A 16,813-nucleotide genomic window follows, 5' to 3' on the forward strand; every position below is an offset into this window, starting at 1 on the left:
CGGCTGCGGGACAGCGGTGACGCTGAGGTGGCCGCGCAGGAGGGTTTGCTCTGGGGGACAGCGGTGACGCCGAGGTGGGCGCGCAGGAGGGTTTGCTCTGGGGGACAGCGGTGACGCCGAGGTGGGCGCGCAGGAGGGTTTGCTCTGGGGGACAGCGGTGACGCCGAGGTGGGCGCGCAGGAGGGTTTGCTCTGGGGGACAGCGGTGACGCCGAGGTGGCCGCGCAGGAGGGTTTGCTCTGGGGGACAGCGGTGACGCCGAGGTGGGCGCGCAGGAGGGTTTGCTCTGGGGGACAGCGGTGACGCCGAGGTGGCCGCGCAGGAGGGTTTGCTCTGGGGGACAGCGGTGACGCCGAGGTGGGCGCGCAGGAGGGTTTGCTCTGGGGGACAGCGGTGACGCCGAGGTGGGCGCGCAGGAGGGTTTGCTCTGGGGGACAGCGGTGACGCCGAGGTGGCCGCGCAGGAGGGTTTGCTCTGGGGGACAGCGGTGACGCCGAGGTGGCCGCGCAGGAGGGTTTGCTCTGGGGGACAGCGGTGACGCCGAGGTGGGCGCGCAGGAGGGTTTGCTCTGGGGGACAGCGGTGACGCCGAGGTGGCCGCGCAGGAGGGTTTGCTGGGAGCTCGGCCCCGGGCGCCCTCGCGCTGCGGAGCAGCCGGGTCCGGGGCTCCCCCGCCGCTCATCCGAGGACGGAGCCTCTCTGGAGGCGCGGGGCGTTTTCTGTGCGGGCACAGTGGGGACACGGCAGCCAAAACCTCGCTCGCTCTTTCAATTCCTTTTCCTTTTTTACTTTGCAATAAGAACTCGAATGTCCAGAGCAATTTGCGGATCAAATCTCTCCCTGAATATAACGTTTTTTTAAATCAAATCAGCTGTTAAACAGCACAGGCATACGAGACCAGTAAAGCTTCTATCTCTGTTTGATGTTTCACAATTTGAAAACACACACGGGAAAAGGACAATTCTGGGGGTGGTTGAGTTGTCAGGTTGTTGTGGTTTGGGGTGTTTTTTTGCAAGACAGTTGTTCCTGAGCCGAGGCCCTGCCGTGCCAACTCAGAGCAGGTCACCGCAGCCAACGCTGTCCCCTCTGTGTCCCTCCCCGAATGCTGCAGTGACAGTAATGATCTCTAGCGTGGGGACATCTCCCCTGTCCCTCCAGCAGCGGGGAGCCAGGCAGGGTCCCCTGCCCCCTCCCGGCAGAACCAACCTGTCCCCACATGTCCCCTCAAACGTCCCCACAGCCACTTTTGCTCCCTGTGGTTGAGCAGCGACGCAGCCCCGCAGGCACCCACAGCGCCCCTCACTGCCACGCTCCGCGTTCCTCCGGCCTCAGCAAAAGGAAACGGCACATTCCCAGAGCTTGGAAAAAAATCCCTTCCTCAGGCCAAGAGCAAATCACCCAGGGAGGGGCACGAGCCACCCCGCACCCCGGCCCACGTCCCCGCCCGCACCCACCTATGCACGTCACCCCGTCGGAGTGCAGCAGGAACTTGACGTGGCAGCCGCACTTGGGCCCCTGGTCGGTGTCGTCGCAGGTGTGCTGGCAGCCCCCGTTCCCGTAGTTGCAGGTCACTGCGGGAGGCAACGCACCGTCAGCATCCCCAAAAGCACCCCAGAGTTGGCCTGGACAAACCTCCCTGCCCCCAGAGCTGCCCCTCCCTGCCTCCCTCCCTCCCAGATCATTTCCAAAGCCCTTCGACTTTCCCTGCGGGATCTTGGCACATGCAAACTGTTATGTGGTTTCTTGCATCTTCCCTTTGCATATCTGGTGGCCCCTGGCTGTGGTTCTGGTGTTACAGGGGAAGGTGGAACTTTGCTGAGCTCTGGAACGGCTCAGGTGCTGCTGGGAGCCCCTGCCAGCGCTCCCGAGGGGCGAGGCGTACGGTCCATCGAGCTCCGCTCATCAGCAAGGGAGAAACAAACCAAACAGAATTGCATAAACGCGTATCTATCTATTCAGTAACCCCGGCAGTGCCAGGGAGATGCTGGCAGGAGATCAGACAGGCTGAGAACACCACAGCCCCCGGGGACAGGATTCCTGCGTTCCCCCGTGCCCACTGCGCTCTCCCGGCTCCTCTCCCTTGGGAAAGCGAAGCCGGTGGGACAGGGACAGGGACAGGGGACGCTGCACCTCTGGGACCCCGTTACTGGCAGAGGGGATGCCAGGAGCATCGTCTGTCAGGGCAACACAGGCAGAACTGGGCATGCTGGAGGAAAACAAAGCCAGAGGGCTTCAGGCTCCGCAAACCAATTGCTACCGGTGGGGCCAGGGCTTTGCAGCTGGGCCAGGACAGCGTGTGGGGACAAGGCTGGTGGTCCCTGGCAGGCCGTGACCCCCCTGGAGTGTCCTTACGTTTGCAGTCGCGCTGGTTCTTGGTGAGCTCGAAGCCGGGGCGGCACTCGCAGGCGATGCCCCCCTTGGGGGTCTCCCGGCAGATGTGGGCACAGCCGTGGTTCTTGTTCATGCAGTTCATTCCTTCTGGAGAGAGAAGGGAGCAAAGAGAAGTTCCAAAAGCGCAGCGGCACCTCCGGCCCCGCCACCTTGCAGGCAAACGGGTCCCGACCACCGGCCACCTGCAGAGACCCCGCACGTCCCAGCGTGGCCGCGGGCTCGGGCGCCGGCAGCCGTGGCTCCCGCGGGCTCAGGCGCCGGCAGCCGTGGCTCCCGCTGGCCCCGCACGCCGCTTTCCTGAGGCTCCCCGGGCTCGGCAGCCTCCTGTGCTGCACAACAGCGCAACGCAGCCACATCCCCGCTGCAGCCACCGCCGGGCGGGGACGCGCCCCTTCATCCTCCCTCTCTAACACCACCTCCCACCTTGGAGCTGGTGCCAGGACCTGCTCCCCTTTTGTTTTCGGTGGCTCTGCTGGCGTCGCCAGGCTGAGCACAACAGGGTTTACAGGCACCGACAGCCCAGCCAACCCCAGCCCTTGGCCTCTCCTTACCGGGAGGGACTGGCCGGGCCAAGGGAGAGGGCCATGGCGCCACAGGAGCCCCGGGACCGTCCCCTGGGTCTCTCACCCCAGCAGCATTTCACCTCCTCTGCATCAGGAGGGACAGAGGAATGCAAGAGGGAAAATGAAAACAGAAAGGAGAAAGCCTCCTGGCAGAGCCGGAGAGACCCGGAGCTGGCGGGACCCCAGAAGGAAGGAAGCAGCCGTAACGCTGAGGTTTAGCTCTCTACAGCACTCAGCTCCTGCCCTGGCAGTGCCCGAGGGCCAGCAGTAAAGTCAGAGCAGACTTTAACATCACAACCCAAGTGGGAAGGGGGAAGGAGGAAAGCAAAACACTCAGCTGGCTTCGCCAAGCAGTGGAGATAAAAATCAGCAGAGATGCAAAAATCTCTCATTTCCTCCTATTTTGGCTAGGAGATCACTCCAGACGGCAGCAATCTAGAGCTGATACCAAGACGAAGAGCTCAGTGCTGCGCAAGACTCGGCAGGAGAGGATGAGTCTCACGGGGTGGCGTGAGGATCTCCGGGTACCTTACATTTAATAAAATACTTTGGATACAGGATTAATGTCCTCCATGCAATATTATTTTGCTTGAGAAAGGGGCATGTGTGGGTTTTGCTACAGAGATGTTTATTAGCCCCACAGCATCCTCTCTCGATGTGCTCCTAATAAATCTGCACACCGAGAAGGGTCAGGAGCCAGCACCCAAAGCCAAGCCCCGCGTGGCCGGGGCCGGTGGGGACAGCCCCGCCCGGCCCGCGCCGGAGCGGCGGGCGACGCCGCGCACTGACCTTCGGGGCGCTGGATGCAGGTGTGCTGGTTGTCGCTGAGGAAGAAGCCCTCCCGGCAGAAGCACTCGTAGCTGCCCATCATGTTGACGCAGGTCTGCTGGCAGCCGCCGTTGCCCTCCGAGCACTCGTCCAGGTCTGCGCGGGGAGGGGGACGGGGTGAGCAGGGCGCTGCGCACGCCGGGGGCACGAGGGACCGCGTGGGACGGATCTGCCGCGTTCCGCTTCCCGTCCCACAGCCCCCGGCCAGGAAAACAGGAGCTGCCCCAGGGCTGCGGGGGATGAGGGTGAAGCACAGCACGGGGCGGGTCTCAGAGGCCACGCAGCGTCCGCGGCCGACGGGCAAAGAGGGTCTCCTTGTGCAGACAGGAACGCCGACCCACAGAGAAGGGGATCTGCCTCGTCCCAGAGCCCCGGGCAGGCTGTGCCCCCTCCCCGCAGCGCCGGGGCGCTTGGCCACGCAGCCGCCCCCAGCCCCAATGAGCCCCTCGCCAGCCGGGGACGCCTGCACTTCATTAGGGGGCTGGGAAACCTTAGCCCAGCGCGGGGATAATGATTGTAAGGAGACTCAAATCCCCAGCAGATCTGCTGCCCCCGGGCCTGTTTCGGTTTAACGAAGCGAGGCTGGAAGGGCTCCTGGTGCGCAGCCGTGGCGGCAGCAGCGCCCTCGCCCCGCTGCTCCTGCTCCAGCCCCGCGAATCCCTCGTCTAACGAAGAGCGACTGCCCGCTGCTTGCAGCTTCCCCTGAGGCTCGTCTCGGCCATGCTATGTCCTGCAGATGCCAATAACTCTCCTCAAATCCCCCTGCTTAGAACCAGAGCTTAAGGTCTTGCGACTTCTCCTTCAAGCTCTGCACAAAAATTAGGAGGCAGCCGTTCAAACCCGAGGGCTGAAACAAGACCCTGCTGCCCTAATACCTGTTTTATTAAATGCAACGGAGATGGGCGGAAGCCAGCGAGGTCTGTGTCAGGACGGGGGCTCAAATCCCTGTCCTGGTTCAAAAGGTCGCCCAGGGCGGGCGACGCGGGGGCAGCCGGGCTGAAGCCCACCCCCCAGCTCGGGCACTGCCCGCCGCGCCAGCAGAGCCTGGGCACGACCCCCGGCTCTGTCTCTCTTGGCCAGGAGGGGATGCTGGCAGGATGGGAGGGGTGGAGGATGGGGAAACACTGCCAGGTTCGCCCCTGCTGCCCCCCGGGCTGGCCCAGCAGAGCGCAGGGGGTCTCCGCTTCCTCGGCTGTAAACCGGGCTCCAGGGGATAAAGCTGGCGCAGCCCCGCGGCAGAGCACAGCGCCCGAGATGCCCCGCTGGGACAAGCCCAGGAAGAGCTCCATGGGGGAGCTGGGGCTCCAGCCCCCCAGCCCCCTCAGCCGGCTGCTCCCGCGCCTCCGTCCCTCCCACCCCTCTCCGTAAACACACGGCGTCAGCGGCTCGCCCAGCCCGGCTTCTCTTTCTTCTGCCCGGGCTCATCCTCCCCCGGGAGAGGAAGGCAGAGCCGCCCGCCCGCGCCTCCTCCCAGCTGTGTAAATCTCCCCCCTCCCCGAGGAGGCTGCAAAGATCCCGATGATGCTGGTTAATGCAAAGCGTATGTGCCCATAATCCCTTCCCCTCCTCCTCCTTCCAGTGATGAGCTCATTAATGACCCCTCTGCAGACACTAATTAGAAAGTCCCAAGAGCTGCAGGCGGAGGGACGGCGGGCGGCCCCGTGCCCGGCGATCCCCCCGCGGGTGCCAGGCCCGGCCAGCGCCGGGGTCGCCGGCAGCTTCGGCTGCGCCGCGGCCGGATGGAGTTTGGGGCGGTGGGGCGCGGCGGGAGGATGCACGGCCGCTCCGTGGGCAGAGGCCGGGTTTGTCTTGGCGCAGGGATTATTTACCCAGTCCCCTTGCTGGTTCCCATCCCCACCGTACTTGCTATTAACTCATCTATTTTGGCAGGTGCGGCTCTGACCTCGGGCAGGAGCAGAGCGAGCGGCAGGCGCGGCTGAGCCCACTGCTGGTCCTGACTTCGGATGCGGCCGTGGGGACGCTGCAACTCACTCCCAGCATCCCCAAACCCGACCCTCCCTGTCTCGCCTTGCCCCAGCATCCCCCAGTCTACCGATGGAGCAAACTTCCCCTCCCGCACAGGGCATCCTGCCCCAGCATCGCCCTGCGCAACGGGCAGCAGTCCTGTCCCCGGTGAGCCACCAAGACACGGGACGTGTCTGCAGCCGGCTCGCTGCCCCGGCAGCGCCACTGCGGTTTCCCAGCTCTGCAGCAGGTCTGGGGATGGTGCCAAGGTGCCAGAGCTGCCGAGCAGCGGTGACGTGCCAAAATCCCACCCTGGCACGTGCCGGGGCCCGTCCCTCACCTAAGCAGTTGTGGCCGTCGTGTGCCAGGCGGAAGCCGTCGTAGCAGGTGCAGCGGTAGTTGCCGGGGATGTTCACGCACTCGTGGACGCAGCCCGCGTTGTCTTCCCGCTCACACTCGTCCACGTCTGCAGGGAGAGGGGCAGGAGCTGCGGGGCTGCCTGGACCGCGCTCCAATCCTCTGCTCTTCGCGCTTGGGCCATCCCAGCCCTGCACTCACCCAAGCAGAGCTGGAATTGCTCCCCTGCCCTGCTCCTGCTCTCCTGGTGCTGCTCCTCCAAGGAGCCCATTTTCTTTCCAGGCTGCTCCCAGTTGCATGTATCTGTCTGTCTATATCTATATATATCTACATCACCTATATCTGTGTATCTTATTTTTAAGTTTTTCATGCTTTATCTGCTAACCCAGTTTTACAGCCTTTGGGTTGGAAATCCTGCAGTTAAAAAAACCCCAGCTTTGCTTAAAACAAGCCCCAGGTGACCTTTCCAGGCCTGGGCAGCCCCAGCCTTGCAAAGGCGGCTCTTGGCAAGCCAGCTCTTGCAGGGCAGGGGACGCTGCTGGCCAGCCGCCTCCTGCCTGTCACCCGCCCGGCTGCCAGTCCTTGCAGGGGCCCCGGCTGGGCCCTGTGTCCCTACCTTTGCAGTGCTTCCCGTCACCGGTGTAGCCAGACTTGCAGATGCACTTGTAGGACTTGGGGGTGTTCTGGCAGATGGCGTCGATGTGGCAGCTGTCGGTGCCCTCCACGCACTCGTCAGTGTCTGCGAGGGGAGAGGCAGGGGAGCGATGGGCAGAGCTGGGGGCAATGGAACCAGGACCCCCAGCTCTCCAACCCACGTGTGAACCCGAAGGGCTCGGAGCAGAAACGCCGCTGCTCTGCTCCTTCACAGCTCCGCTGTACCCAGCCCTGAAGCAACTGGTGATGGGCTCGCTGTGGGACACCATGGGTCTGTTCCCAAACAGCACCACCCGTGTCCCCGCTCTTGTAGAAGCCACCCTGAGACCCCCAACCCTCTCACGAGTCTGATGGTAGGAAGCACGCTCAGGCACCCATAGCCCAGGCTGGAGCCAGCCCAGGCAGAGGTGAAAGTCTCTGTCTCCAATTAGCCATTTCCTGAGCCGACCAGTCACCCAAATAATCGTCATCGCTTTCTATTCTTAGGCGCGGAGGAATGTGCACGAATTAGCAGGGACCGCACTAAATAAACCTGGGAGCCAGGAGCGGGAAGCAGGAGGGAGAACTGGGAAAAACATCATGGGTACGGCCAAAATCCACGTCCCACTCAGCCCCCTTTGCCCCTCAACCCGCTAATCTGGGATGCAGCACTGTGGTACCTGGGACATCCAGGGAAGGGGGACATGGGGGTCCCTTCAGCTTCCCTGTACCCCAGAAAGAGATGCCTGAGGCTGGTGAAACTCTCAGCTGCCTTTAAAATGCTCCTTTTCAGCAACCCCCAGAAGAGAGGCGCTCCGGGACGTCCCCAAAGACACGAAACATCCCTGCCAGGCGCAGGCGGCCCCGCCGGGACCGGGGCCATGGCCACAGGAGCGCCGGCCCGAGCCCTGTCCCGGCCACCCCGGGTTTGTGCCGGGAGATGTGAGTCACCCGGCCGGGAGAAGAGCTTTGCCTCTGCACCGGGGAGGCGGCACGTGCCTGCACATTGTATAAATATTTACAGCCCGCATTCATATTTGTTATTTGACATTAGCTATGGCCCGCGGCCACCACGGCCTCCCTTGGGCCATTAATCACGGGCTGGAGGCTGACCCACCGCGGCGGAGACGGCGGTGGGACTGCACGGGGACCGGCATCCTGCTCCTGGCCACAGTGCCACCGCGCTGCCACCACCCCGCGCCCTGCAGCATCCCAGGAGAGCATCACTGCCCACCCTGCACCCAGGAGAGCATCACTGCCCACCCTGCACCCGGGAGAGCATCACTGCCCACCCTGCACCCAGGAGAGCATCACTGCCCACCCTGCACCCGGGAGAGCATCACTGCCCACCCTGCACCCAGGAGAGCATCACTGCCCACCCTGCACCCGGGAGAGCATCACTGCCCACCCTGAGCCCCAAGAGAGCATCACTGCCCACCCTGCACCCGGGAGAGCATCACTGCCCACCCTGCACCCAGGAGAGCATCACTGCCCACCCTGCACCCGGGAGAGCATCACTGCCCACCCTGTGCCCCAGGAGAGCATCACTGCCCACCCTGTGCCCCAAGAGAGCATCACTGCCCGCCTTGCACCCCAAGAGAGCATCACTGCTCACCCTGCACCCAGGAGAGCATCACTGCCCACCCTGTGCCCCAGGAGAGCATCACTGCCCACCCTGCACCCGGGAGAGCATCACTGCCCACCCTGTGCCCCAGGAGAGCATCACTGCCCACCCTGCACCCAGGAGAGCATCACTGCCCACCCTGAGCCCCAGGAGAGCATCACTGCCCACCCTGCACCCGGGAGAGCATCACTGCCCACCCTGCACCCGGGAGAGCATCACTGCCCACCCTGCACCCCAGGAGAGCATCACTGCCCACCCTGTGCCCCAGGAGAGCATCACTGCCCACCCTGAGCCCCAGGAGAGCATCACTGCCCACCCTGCACCCCGGAGAGCATCACTGCCCACCCTGAGCCCCAGGAGAGCATCACTGCCCACCCTGCACCCCAGGAGAGCATCACTGCCCACCCTGCACCCAGGAGAGCATCACTGCCCACCCTGAGCCCCAGGAGAGCATCACTGCCCACCCTGAGCCCCAGGAGAGCATCACTGCCCGCCTTGCACCCCAAGAGAGCATCACTGCCCACCCTGCACCCAGGAGAGCATCACTGCCCACCCTGCGCTGGGGTCCCACCGATCACCAGCAGGAAGCCCCGCCGGAGCGCGCCGCTCGCTCCTCCCGGCCGCATCTGCAGGCTCCAAGAGCCTTTGGTGCAGGAGGAAGCACTTCCCCTCGCTCCTTCCCTTAAAAACACCCCAAACGTGCAGCGTCCATCAGCCATCGCACCACAGACGTTTTCCCAGCCTGTTGCCAGAAATCTCACTTGTTTGTTTGTTTGATTTTCTGTTTCTTTTCCTTCTTCGCCCTCAAAGACAATGAACGGCACCCACGGGGGGCTGAACAACAACGAACGGCACCCATGCGGGCTGCACACAATGAACGGCACCCACGCGAGGTTGCACACAGTGAATGGCACCCATGGGGGGTTACACACAGTGAATGCCACCCACGGGGGCTGCACACAATGAACGGCACCCACGCGGGGTTGCACACAGTGAATGGCACCCACGGGGGGTTACACACAGTGAACGGCACCCACGGGGGCTGCACACAATGAACGGCACCCACGCGGGGCTGCACACAGTGAATGGCACCCACGGGGGGTTACACACAGTGAATGCCACCCACGGGGGCTGCACACAACGAACGGCACCCACGCGGGCTGCGCACGGTGCTGGGCCTTTCCCACTCACGCATGTACATTACTTTTTTCTCTTTTTTTTTCCATTCTGCAAGTTCAAAACTTCTCTAACTTTGGGAAGATTACGCAGCAGCAAAAGTACAAAAGAAAACATTATACATTTGCCACTCTGTAATTTTTCCAAAGCTGGAGACGTTCTGGAAGGTTACAGGATCAGCAAAAAGGGGAAAAAGTGCGTGTGAGCGCGTGGGAGGCGCGGCTGAACACCCCCCAGCGCCCGGAGCCGTCCCGGGACTCGCGCCCATCCCCATCTCCGAATGCAGAGCTCCCCTGCTGAGAAGTGTCCTTCAGAAACCACGGGTGAAGTACAAAAAGCTCTCTGAAAAGCTCAGGTTTCGCACCTTCCGCAGCCCCAGAGGCGCCTCCCGCCAGGGAGGGCCGGGTGCACCGGACACGCCGGGCAGCGCTGCAGGTGCCCGGCCCGGGATGCCAACTGCAGCCCAGCACAGAGGAGACGGACAAACCCTCACTGACGCCCCCACCGCTGGGCCCTGCTGGACGGGACCGTTTGAGGCCCAGGTTCCAAACCCACGGGGGGTCCTTGGGGGTGCAGGATCCCTGCAGCCCCTCACTCCTGTTCCTGCATGGATAATCAAAGACACCCTTTTGCACCCAAAGCTGCCTGAAATGAGCCCAAACCAGACGACGGAGACGGGCGCATCACGCCTCAAATCCCCAGAACCGGAGGATTTTGCAGCAGGGGTGGAATTGAGTTTTGCTGGAGATGCCGAGTCCCGTGGGGTCCCCGGCCCCCCGTGCCCAGCAGCCCCTGCCCTGCCCGCCCCACGGGGCTAATTGGGGCTCATGGAGGCAAGGGCGCCCTCCGCAGGGCCGCCGCCCGGGCGGGTGTGCGGGGAGGGCGGAGGCTGCGCCCCGCGCCCCGGGCCATGTTTTTTATTCCGTTGTGGGTGGGATTTTCCAGCGCGGGCTGTTGGGCCCCGTTCCGCTCCAGCTGCAGCTTTATTCTCCATTTCAAAGGCAGCGGAGGCAGACGGCTCCAGCGCCACTGCCATTTCGAGCACGCCAAGCGCGGGACCGCCAGCCCCTGGACCCGCGCGCCCACGGGGGCCGAAGGGACGCGGCCGGGGCCGGCGGGGCCGGCGGTGGCAGAGCCCACGGGCACCGGCGCCCGCGTGCGCGCCCCGCGGTGTCACGCTGCCCGCGACCCATGACGCTGACGGAGGATAAAGCAACAGCTTGGGTATTTTTAGAGCCTGGACTGAGGTTCTTTCCTCACTTCCTTATTTTGTTTTTAAAAAAATAAATAGCAAAAGATGGTTTTATCCGTAGGGTGAAAGGACCAATAAATCTGAGGAGTGGGCTGAGACAAGGAAGCAAAAACCTGCCAGAAACCCCCTGAACAGACAAAGCCACCGTCCTCCTTCGTTCTTCTTCAAGTACTTCAGCTTCTTTTTCAAATTAATTTTATTCTTTATTTTTATATAGGCATATATATTAACAGCCTGTCTGTATAGGGACGTGTGTGTAGCTGTTGGCAGACACACGGAGTTTCCACTCGGCCTTAATGCCAAATTAAAGCTTTATAGCTTCAGTAGCTCTTTTTACCAGGGTATTAACAACCACCTCAGACACTGCGGTGCACTTTATTAATCATTTGTTCACCCTGAAGGCCGATCTGCGCTGCCCGGGGCAGCATGGGCGCGGGGCACGGCTGCGGCACGGCCCACGGCACGGCCCACAGCCCACGGCTGCGGCACAGCCCACGGCACAGCCCACAGCACAGCCCACAGCCCACGGCACAGCCCATGGCCCACGGCCACGGCACAGCCCACGGCACAGCCCACGGCACAGCCCATGGCTGCGGCACAGCCCACAGCTCACGGCACAGCCCACGGCCCACGGCACAGCCCACGGCACAGCCCACGGCACAGCCCACGGTCCACGGCACGGCCCACGGTCCACGGCACGGCCCACGGCTGCGGCACAGCCCACGGCACAGCCCACGGCACAGCCCACGGCCCACGGCTGCGGCACAGCCCACGGCACAGCCCACGGCACAGCCCAAGGCTGCGGCACAGCCCACGGCACGGCCCACGGCCACGGCACAGCCCACGGCTGCGGCACAGCCCACGGCACGGCCCACGGCCCATGGCTGCGGCACAGCCCACAGCACAGCCCACAGCCCACGGCACAGCCCACGGTCCACGGCACGGCCCACGGCCACGGCACAGCCCACGGCTGCGGCACAGCCCACGGCACGGCCCACGGCCCATGGCGTCCCCCGCGGGGCTGCCCGGGGAGAGGTGCTCGGGGGGGTTGTTTCAAACTGGCCAAAGGTGCATCGTCTGAACTCGAGATCCTAACTCGGGTGCTCGGCGATGGCTCGTTCTGGGGTGGGGGTGCCGTGCCAGGGTCCCTGGGCCAGAGGGGGTGTCTGTGTCCCACAGCACGATGGGACCCTGTGCCAGCCCCAGGGTGGGACCCCACTCCTGGCTCTCCCAGCAGCCGCGGCGCTCGACGACGGAGCACGGGTGAAGGACAAGGAGCCACGAGCCACAGAGAGGACCTGGGGGGTCCCAGCTGCTGACCCCATTGCCCCGCCCAGACTCTGCTCTGCACCTGTCGCCCCAGGTGTTGCTTCCCCAAAACTGGCAGCACCCCAAAAGGGGCCTTTTCCCCCCGTCACCCCCCACTCCTGCAGGGCAGAGCTGAGCTCCCCACGTCCCGCCCCAGCCAGGATCCCGGTGGATCCCGGACCCACCAGCACACCCGGGGCTGGAGACGCTCCCCCGTCCCCATCCCAGCCCTGGCGCCAACCCGGGTGCCACGGCTCCGTTTCCCCTCAGAGGGGCCGATGCTCTGCACCGAGAGCGAGCCCATTCCCGGGAGCCGTCCTTGCTGCTGCTCCCTTGGCTCATCGCACTGGCCCTGCCTGCCCAGCAACGCCCGCCTGCGCCTGTTTGCAGCCTCGGGAACAGGCGCGAGATCTCCGCGGGGCAGCGGCCGCGTGTCCTCCAGCATCGCGGCACGGAGCAAACTCTATTTCCCACCCCAGGCTTCTCCTAAAGCCTCTCGGGGGACTCATCATTTTGGAAGCGAAGGTTAAGGTTATTCACGCATACTTTTCTCCTAGATGGGTAACTCCGGCGTGACCGCCTGCGGAGGCACAATCTAGATAAAAATGAAAGAAAAAAACCCAAACACGGTCCCAAGCAGCGTGGAGACGGCGACATCTCCGCTCGGAACGCTCGAGGTGCCCGGTGTTCACACTCCGTCGGCAGATACAAAACCGGTCTTCTTCCCTCCTCCCTACCCCCGCTCCCCGTTTCCATCTCGGCGCAGGCACGTCGGGCGCCCTCAGTCAAAGATCCCCTTTGAACCGCTGCACGCTGAGATGTTTACAGTTTTACATTTCATATTTCAGAGGGGTGGGGGGGCCAGGCACAACAGTCGCACACTGTGAACGCACGGAGGGAGGAAAGCGGAGGCCAGGGGAGGAGGTTTGGCAGAGGTGGGAGGGGAATCAATCGGCGTCTCGCTGCAATTGGAAAATGTCAGGCTCCTACAAAAATACATACATGAAAACCAGCCCTGGCGGCGTAGGCTCCGCAGGTGCATCCCGCCGAACCGGCCCTGGCGCGGGACGCGGGTCACCAGCCACAGGGCTGGGCGTCCCACAGGTGGCACCGCGCTGGGCGCGTGGCAGGGGCTGCGGACGGGGGTGCCGGGACCCCGGGGGACGCTGCCTGTCCTGCCCGGCACCGCCGGGGGGCCCTGCGATTCAGTTGCAGGAAAAGGTGGCAAATCCTGGGACGTTTCCGCAGTTTGGGGGACACGGCCAGAGCAGCCCGGCCAGGCCGGACCTGGGGCTGCCCAGACACGGGGGGACAGACCCGCAGCCCCCAGCCCCGTCCTCCCGCGACGGGCAGCGCTCTGTGCGAGTGGGAGCTCAGGACACGCTCCTGCCAGACAGACTGACGGACACTGGGTGGGACTGGGGGTGGTGTCGTCTGCCCGAAACCCTGGGGCGCTGCAGGCACGGCAGCAGCTCAGCGCGGGGACTGCAGGGAGAGCTCAGCCCAGCTCAGTGCACGTCAGGGGCTCCCCTGGGCACAGAGCGACCCCACAGCCCTGCAGACACCCCCGGGCCAGCCCCCCGAACCCCGCCTGCCCTGCAGACCCAGCCGGCTGGGGCAACGCGGCGAGGAACGAGCCGGGGAGCCCTCCCCATGGTGTGGCCGTTGCAGCAGAACAAGCCCATCCGAGGGGACGGGAGCTGTCCCCAGCCCGCGACAGCCGCCTGGCGAGGGTGGCTGTCCCCAGAGGGGCAGCGGGGTGCTGTGAACCTCGTCCTTGGGGCATCACCCCACGGATTCGGGGGGGACGTGCGGTGCTTTCCAGAAACATCCCACTAAAACGCGCCCCAGGTGCATGGGGTGGCGTCTAAGAGCTCAGCGCCATCTGTGCATGCAGAAAACCAGGCCATAGCGGGTTTCTAGGAAAAACACGGTTTTATCTGCGAGTTCAGCCCCATGCAAAGAGGACGGGGTCCAGGTCTGCCCAGAGCCCTCGTGGCCCCCACCCGCGCCCCCGCCGTGGTCGGGATTAACCCTGCGCTCCAGCCCCGGTGCCAGCGCCGTCCCGGGCGGCTCACGGCGCAGGATCCGGCTCACCGCACAGGATCGGGCTCACTGCACCGGATCCGGCTCACGGTGCAGGATCGGGCCCACCCCTCTCCACCCTCTCCTGCCCCGGAGGGATCTGTCAAGTCTCTGCACGATGGAATTTTACTTTGCTATTTTAATGCAATTCTGGCTCAGGCTTAAATGGAACTGGAAACCAAAAGGCCTTAATAAATAAATATTATGATAAGAAATGAAAGCAATGCATACACTCAAGATAATTTGAGGGGGGATGAAAACCTAAGCATTCCTTTCTAAGCCTAAATCGCAAAAGTGCACGTGAAGCTGGACGCCCCTTTACCAAACCTTTGCCCTGGAAATCTCCCCGCTCGCCCAGACTGCCCTCCTGAAGAGTCATCTATTGTTGTAGAAACACTTCGAGCCAGATAAGACAATAGCCTTGAAATTCCTCCTAACTTTGTCGGTGACGGGGCTCAGGGCGACCCAGCGCTGGCTGCAGCCGCGGCCGCTGATGCCCACGAGAGATCTGTAGCTGCACCCTGCGCTCCTCTATCCCATCCACACTCTCTAATCTCACTGCACGCACAAACGCGCGGCTACTACGACAGCAAGAGCCAAAGCTGGCTTGATGTATCTCACATACCGTTGAGCGCTATGGAAAAAACAAACCAAAACAACCAAACCCCCCAAAGAACACCCAACAGATTGCATAGGTAGTGGGGAACTACGGAGAAAAACGCCTTCAAGACAGCCAACACCAGGCACGTAGGGCTGTGCGCGCACTCCTGCGCGTGTCTGTAGAGAAAAGTCCAAGCTAAATATAGAGGTGCTATAGAAAACCTAAGGTATAGATGGACCATACATAAAGCTGCATGTGTACGTTTGGGAAGGAGCAGCTCTGGCTCCATGCAGCGCAGCCTGGTGATAACGACAGGACGTACCTCCCTGTTCGGAGGTGGGGAAAGGGCTCCCCTATTTTTTCAGGCTTTGCTGCGTTCAGTTCCCCAAAGTTTCCCGCAGCCCGCGCCCCTGCAGCACAGCATTTGAGAGCTGAGCGAAACACCAACGCGGGGGCAGCGACCCCGCGCTCCGGCGCCGCACGCCCCTGCCCTCCGCCCACCCGCACCAGCCCCGCGCCCGGGTGCTGCCCGTCCCGCAGACACCCCAACCCCGAACCAGCACAGCCCCCCAGCCCCTCCAAACACAATGTTCCCTGTGATGGGTGCAGACTTGTTTGCACCCCCTTAATTTTCTACCTCTGCACCCTCTGCCTTGAGACAGAGTCCAGACCGAGAAAAGGAAGCGTAAGAAACGCAGCTCATTAAAGAGTTTACAGAAAAACAACCCCAATCAAAGGCAGCAGGCAAGAATATCTGCAAGCAACGTTTTCAGTCCCCTCCACTATTTGTTGTTATTGCTGCTAATTTCTCCAGCCTGCACATAAACCCCAGATCCAAAGAGGAGGTCCGGCCGCCTCGCACGCGTCGAACAGCGAACCTGCGCGCTGGGGAGGTTTCTCTTACCTTGGCCGGCTTTATTTGCCAGCGTGATCCCAGGGTGCAGGAGAAGGAGCAGGATGGACAATCCAGCAGTCTGCAGGGCTCCCATTGCAATCCCAGTCTGCACGGAGCAGCGGGGGCAAGAAGGGGGCTTCTGGTGTTTTAGAGGAAACGAGGCTGAGCGCGAAGGGAACCAGAGGAGGAAGGGGCTCTCTCCTCGCCGTGGGAGACGGGGGAGCGAAGGGAACTGAACTGATGGGAAAAGCTGCTCTGGGTTCAGTTTGGGCTCTTGGTGTTGCTGAAGAGGAGAGAGTGAGCGAAGGAGCCCGGGCAGCTGGAGGAGAGCGGACTCTATCGCCCTCTCTCTGATCCCTTCTCCTTTTCTCTTTTCTTTTTTTTTTCTTTTTTTTTTTTCCTTAAATAATCCCAGCCAATTCCAGTTCTGCAAGGGAGCAGCAGCGGCGCTGGAGGGGGAGCGGGCGCCTTGCCCTGGTGCTGGGGACCTGAGAAAGGGGAGTGGAAAGGAGAGCCCCATCCAAGCAACGCCCTTTTCTCCAGCCTTTTCTTTCTTTCTATTTGGCTTTGGTTGCTCCTTCCCGGCTCCCCCCTCGCACCCCCCAGGCCGGGCTTTGCCTGCAGGAATTTACAGTCTGCGCTGGAGCGGCAGGGCCAGTAGCCATGGCGACTGCTTCCCGGGAGCAGCGGGGTCAGCGCGGCCCGGCCGATCAATGGGGGCCCCCCCGGACCCTCCGCACCCCGCGGGCAGCCGGGCTGGGGCGGCCGGGAGGGGCGGGGGCGGCCGGGAGGGGACGGCAGCGGGTGGAGAGAACCGGGAAGGAAAAAATCATTATATATATATATACATATATATATCAGGAAAAAAACCCCGCAAACAAGAGCTCTGAGGCGGCGCGGGCTGCCTGGGGTCGGCAGCGCCAGCGGCCGGGGCTGCCGGGCGGGGAAAGGGGACCCGAGAGCAGCCCCGCTGGTGGCAAGGGGGAGGGGGCACTGGAAATACGGGTGGGGGGTTGTTTGCTCACAGCCCGGGCCCGCAGGCGGCGTCCCGGGGGCGCAGGGGACCCTGTGCCGCCCCCGCCTCGCCCGGGCTGTTTCTGCTCCTGGAGCCGGGACAGGCGCGACACCCCGAGCCAG

The 16,813-nt window shown here is 63.1% G+C and overlaps 1 protein-coding gene across 5 annotated transcripts in view; it reads right to left on the minus strand.

Moving 5' to 3' along the window:
* The window catches only part of SCUBE3 (signal peptide, CUB domain and EGF like domain containing 3), a 31,672-nt gene extending 15,324 nt beyond the window's left edge, over positions 1-16,348 (minus strand). For 3 of the 5 annotated variants that reach the window (XM_065854535.2, XM_071817774.1, XM_065854536.2), the window contains exons 1-6: positions 15,686-16,347; positions 6,719-6,841; positions 6,086-6,211; positions 3,742-3,876; positions 2,351-2,476; positions 1,453-1,569 (exon numbers count right to left, since the gene is read on the minus strand). In XM_065854535.2, coding sequence (XP_065710607.2) covers positions 1,453-1,569; positions 2,351-2,476; positions 3,742-3,876; positions 6,086-6,211; positions 6,719-6,841; positions 15,686-16,196 — 1,138 coding nt within the window. In that variant the 5' untranslated portion in view covers positions 16,197-16,347. Of the gene's footprint in view, positions 1-1,452; positions 1,570-2,350; positions 2,477-3,741; positions 3,877-6,085; positions 6,212-6,718; positions 6,842-15,685 lie in introns of all 5 variants that reach the window. The other 2 variants (XM_071817778.1, XM_071817777.1) reach the window with 1 other exon arrangement.
* Between the last annotated feature and the right edge of the window lie 465 nt (positions 16,349-16,813).

This window comes from Patagioenas fasciata, chromosome 21 (genome assembly GCF_037038585.1).
Source record: "Patagioenas fasciata isolate bPatFas1 chromosome 21, bPatFas1.hap1, whole genome shotgun sequence".
NCBI lineage: Eukaryota > Metazoa > Chordata > Aves > Columbiformes > Columbidae > Patagioenas > Patagioenas fasciata.